At 43.1% G+C, this 4,904-nt stretch overlaps 1 protein-coding gene across 1 annotated transcript; it reads right to left on the minus strand.

Moving 5' to 3' along the window:
- Positions 1–1,556: 1,556 nt before the first annotated feature.
- LOC132619713 (uncharacterized) lies at positions 1,557–3,014 on the minus strand. Its single transcript, XM_060334537.1, has 3 exons — positions 2,648–3,014; positions 1,872–1,945; positions 1,557–1,757 (listed from the first exon to the last, which is right to left on the minus strand). The coding sequence occupies exons 1-3, from the start codon at positions 3,012–3,014 to the stop codon at positions 1,557–1,559; spliced, it is 642 nt and encodes a 213-aa protein (XP_060190520.1).
- Between the last annotated feature and the right edge of the window lie 1,890 nt (positions 3,015–4,904).

Here is a 4,904-nt window from a genome sequence, read left to right on the forward strand (position 1 = left end):
TTCCCTCGCTGTCTCTGAATCTCCTAAGTTTATGATTTCTGTTTCATCCAAATTTGGTTTTGGCTTATTCTCAAAATGTTCAAAATCCTTAGTTAACTCTTCAGGTTGCATGTCTTCTTCATATTCTTCAGAGTCTTGTTCGGCATTTACTATGGGCTCGCTTGTTTCATTACGTGTCACATTCACAGTATCAGCAGATTTACTAGTTTGATTGCTGAAAAATAAAAGAAAAATTAATTAAATAAAGACGGAATAAGAAATAGAAAAGCATAGTTTGGATTTGGCATTTAAGATTTCAAAAGTTTGGAGGCAAAACACAACAAAAGCATAAACACGATTCAGGCCTCAATTTTGAATCGTGTTGTTTCATCAAATACTACCACAAATTGTCTACCAAGACTCCCGGAGAACCGGGGGCGGGGTACAAGTCCAATTGTTCAAAACATCTCCAGGCTCAGCATCCCAGATAGTTGGAGTTTCAGGGCAATTGTCAAGAATCACATTGCATTCAACTTCCTCATCGGCAATGAATAGATTCTTGAGTCCTTCCACGAGGTTGTCTTCAGCTGCTTTCTCTGATGCTTGGGTGGCGGATGCTTTGCAAAATGACTGATTCAGCAGAGGAACAGGTTTTGGCAAGGGAAAATCACTTTTTCTTTTGAGACTAGCCAATGAGATTTCTTCAAGAGTGGGCTCGTATCCAAGTCCAAAAGTATCCTTCTGGCCGGGTAATTGAATCGGTTCCACTATTCCATCCAAGTTCACTCCGAGACCTCGACCCGGCTTGAAACCATTCTTCAACATTTCCCAAGCCACCATCATACGCACACGTGGAAATTTTACCCTTTCAGCTTGAGTAGTACACATGGTTTCCTTGATATGGAAAATAGATCCATCTAGCCTTTCTACACTTTCAATGACAGGAATTGAGTTTTCGGGGTAGATCGGATTGTTGCCTTCTCCATGGATCACAATTTCCTGATGATTCCAAACAAATTTCAAACTTTGATGTAGGGTAGAAGGGACTGCACCAGCCATATGGATCCATGGTCTTCCTATCAACAAGCTGTAACTGGCGGATATGTCCGTCACTTGAAATTCCACCGTGAACTCCACGGGTCCAATTTCCAATGCTAAGTCAATCTCTCCTACGACACCTCTTTGAGCTCCATCAAAACCTTTAACCCTCACATGACTGTCGCGAAGTTTCCCGATATCAATTTCTAAAGCTCGGAGAGTAGTGACAGGACATATGTTAACAGCTGAACCCCATCAATCAACACCTTAGAAATGAATTTGTCCCTACATTTGACTGTAATGTTCAATGCCTTGTTGTGACCCAAACCTTCAGGTGGCAGCTCATCGTTATGAAAAGAGACTTTGTGGGCTTCGAGGACTTCTCCAACCATGGCCGAAAATTTCTCGCTAGAGGTTTCGGCTGGAACATAAGCTTCATTCAGTGCCTTCACTAAAGTGTTCCTATGAGTTTCAGAACTCATCAACAATGCCAATAAAGAAATTTGGGCTGGTGTTTTCTTTAGCTGCTCTACAACAGATTATTCCTTAGTTGGCATTTTCCTCCAGAATTCTTCGACTTCAGCCTTGGTCACAGCCTTCCTCTGGCCGTTTTCTTTACTAGGTGTTCCTCGTGCTACCTCTTCGGGGGCATAACACCGCCCAGATCTAGTCAATCCAGCAGCAACAGTCTCTACAACCAATTTTTCTTTTTCTTTGTTCCTTTCATCAGACTGATAATTCTAAGGAACTGCTTTGGTGTTGAAAGAAGGTGCCTGAGCAATTAAGGTTGTGATCCTAGGCCTTGGAGTAAGCACTTCCACTTCAATTGGGGCCCTCATTTGGACCATGATTACTGGAGCAATAAAGGCTGATGATTCAACCTTTGCCTCTTTTTTGACTGATACAATGGTCCCTTCCAAATCACAATCTTCATCAATGGTAATCATGTTCACATTTGCATCACCATGATTGGGCAGCAGATTGTTGTTTATATTCGGGGGAGCTCCTTTGAGCTGGATGACTCCTTCTTTGATTAATGTCTCGATCTTGTCTTTGAGAGTAAGGCAATTTTCAGTATCATGTCCGGTAAATCCTGAGTGATACGCACAACGTTTAGTCCCGTCGTACCATCCAGGAAGGGGATTAAGAACTCTTCCCTGAATTGGTTGGAGTACCCCTGCGGTTCTCAACCTTTCATATAGTTGGGATAGGGGTTCGGATAATGGTGTATAAGTTTTGGTTGGTTTTCTTTCAAATTTTGGGCGAGGTCTGGGTGCATTTTGTGGACGATTTTGTGGTTGGTATTGGGGTTGAGGCGAGTAGGTTGGCTGGAATTGTGATGGGATTTGGTGGACAGGTGCTCGATATGGGTAATATGCTGGCTGGGTGTGGTAAACAGGATGAGGAGTGGGTGGAGGTTGATAATAAGGTTGAGGGGCTTGGGTGTATTGGCTGTAATATGAGGGCTGGGATGAAGGGTATTGGTAGGTTAACATCTAGTTTGGTCTACGTTCCTGGATGGTCATGACCGCGGACACTCCGTCCCTCTTCTTCTTAGCTGAATCTGATTGAATTGCCTTATTCGTTGCTTGCAAGGCTGCCAAATTTGTGATTCTTCCCGTCTTGATACCTTCTTCTATGAAATATCCCATCCTAATAACTTCAGAAAACTTTTTCCCAATGACACTTATCAATCTTTCATTGTATGTGGCATCTTTCAAAGATTGTACAAAGAGCGTTGTCATCTCACTTTCCGCCATTGGGGGCTGGACTTTTGCGGCTTCTGCTCTCCAACGCATAGCATATTCTCTGAAAGTTTCTATTGACTTCCTTTCCAGCTTCATCAAATAGAATCTGTCTGGGACAGTCTCAGTATTAAACCTGAACCTATCCATGAATTCTTGTGCCATCTCTCCCCAACTATGCCATTTCTGCGAATCTTGGCATGTGTACCAATCAAGTGTTTCTCCTGTCAAGCTTCTTATGAACAGTTTCATCCTAATGGCCTGATCTTTCCCTACTCCAACGAGCTTATCACAGTATGATCTCAAATGAGCCCGAGGATTTCCTTTTCAATCAAACATATTGAATTTCGGCACTTTATATCCAGCAGGCAACTCAATATCAGGATGAATACACAGATCCTCGTATTCCAGTCCTTCACATCCCTTGTGGGTTTGGATGCTTCTAAATGCTTCCTTCAGACTACAAATCTCCTTTTGCTACATTCTCGTATGCTTTCGCCCTAGCTTCCCTTTCCATCTCCTCATAAGGATCAGCCTCTGGATGCTGCGCGGCCTGCAATTGGGTAGTGAAAGGTTGATCTTCTGCTACATATACCGGTGGCACATACTGCGTGTTATGGTTAGCGGTGTGTGCCAACGGTATGTGTTAGGCTGCTTGGTAGCTTTGGGTAAGTGGGGTAGTTTGGATAATTGAAGGCTGAGGAATATATGGGGTGGTGAAAGGTAGCGGATTGGCCTGTTGAAAATTAACTTGTTGTGGGTTGGCTTGTTGCGGGTCATTTTGTTGTGAGATGGTTTGTTGGGAGTTAATCGGTGGTGGGATGGCTTGTTGTGGGTTAGATTGTTGTGAGATGGTTTGTTGCAGGTTAGTTTGTCGTGGGACGGGGGGTGAATTAGTAGTGCTTGGACTGACTGTGTGAAGTGGAGGGTTTAAGGGAAAGGGCTGAGGGGCGGGTGAGTCAACAGGCAAAAAGGATAGTGGGATTGTCGTACTTGTTCTTTGTTCATGATGAGGAGCGTTGAGGGTAATCGACAGGTTGGTGAGATTTCGCAGTCGCTCAATTTCACTTTGCATGTTGGCCATTAGCTGCATCAATTGGGCGATGAGTTCATCATTCCCTCCTCCCGAAGCCTCGGGTTCATCTCTCGGAATGGTGACAAGTCCCAAGTCAGTCTGTTCAGATGCACCTGAATCATTCATATTGTTGGATGCTCGTGCCTTTGATCTTGTGAAGTATGGGTGATCCGCCAGTTCGCAGTCAACACAAATCAACCTTTGGGGGGAAATAATAAAAATAAAATAAAACCTTCAAAAAGTGAAGAAAACTGCGTTAGTATAGTGCGAATGATTGCTGCTTTAAATAAAATAATGCGAACATTTGACAAATAATGTTGAAAGAAATATATATTGCATAGCAAACAAATCAAATAGTCAAAGAGAATTCTAACAATCATAGCGCGACCTATTATGCACGGGGCCTCTTTTGTGCCAGAGGTAAGTCTAACGCCAAATATTCGGGATTATGATAAAGTGATCTAAGCCATTTAATTGAGACACTTGAGTTTGGAAATGAAAGGCCAAGTTTCATTGAAAATAAAAATAAAAACGAGTACATTAATGAGGCAATAAACTAAAATACATCAAAGATGGCATAATGTAAAAACAATCCTAAGACTCGGCCTAAATCTTTGCACTTGGTCATGCTGGCAGCTGAACTGAAGATGACGCTCCATCATTGCTAGGCCCTACTCCCGCATTCCCCAAATACTGCATTATATTCGCCATCTGAGCCCACATCTCGGGAGTGACAACCATGGCCCCCAAGAGAGAGTGTCTTATCCTAATTGTCTTCACTTTATCCTCGAAGCCTGATTCACCTGCTGGACTAGGCTCTATGTTACTATAGTCTTCTTGCAGCCATGCATGATATTTTGGGATACCTCCTGCCGGTCCAGCCCCAATATTTATCAGATCAATATTAACCCATTCATTGAGAATTTGGCCAGCTCTAGGAACTTTGAAGTCTGGCCCAAAAAGGATTTCAGAACCACTCATATCCGCTTGGAGAGGGATTACTTGATCTATACAGAACTGTCGAACCATGCGTACCGGAGCATATGGCTGGAGGCCTTTCAGCCCAA

The sequence above is a fragment of the Lycium barbarum genome, chromosome 11 (assembly GCF_019175385.1).
Source record: "Lycium barbarum isolate Lr01 chromosome 11, ASM1917538v2, whole genome shotgun sequence".
NCBI lineage: Eukaryota > Viridiplantae > Streptophyta > Magnoliopsida > Solanales > Solanaceae > Lycium > Lycium barbarum.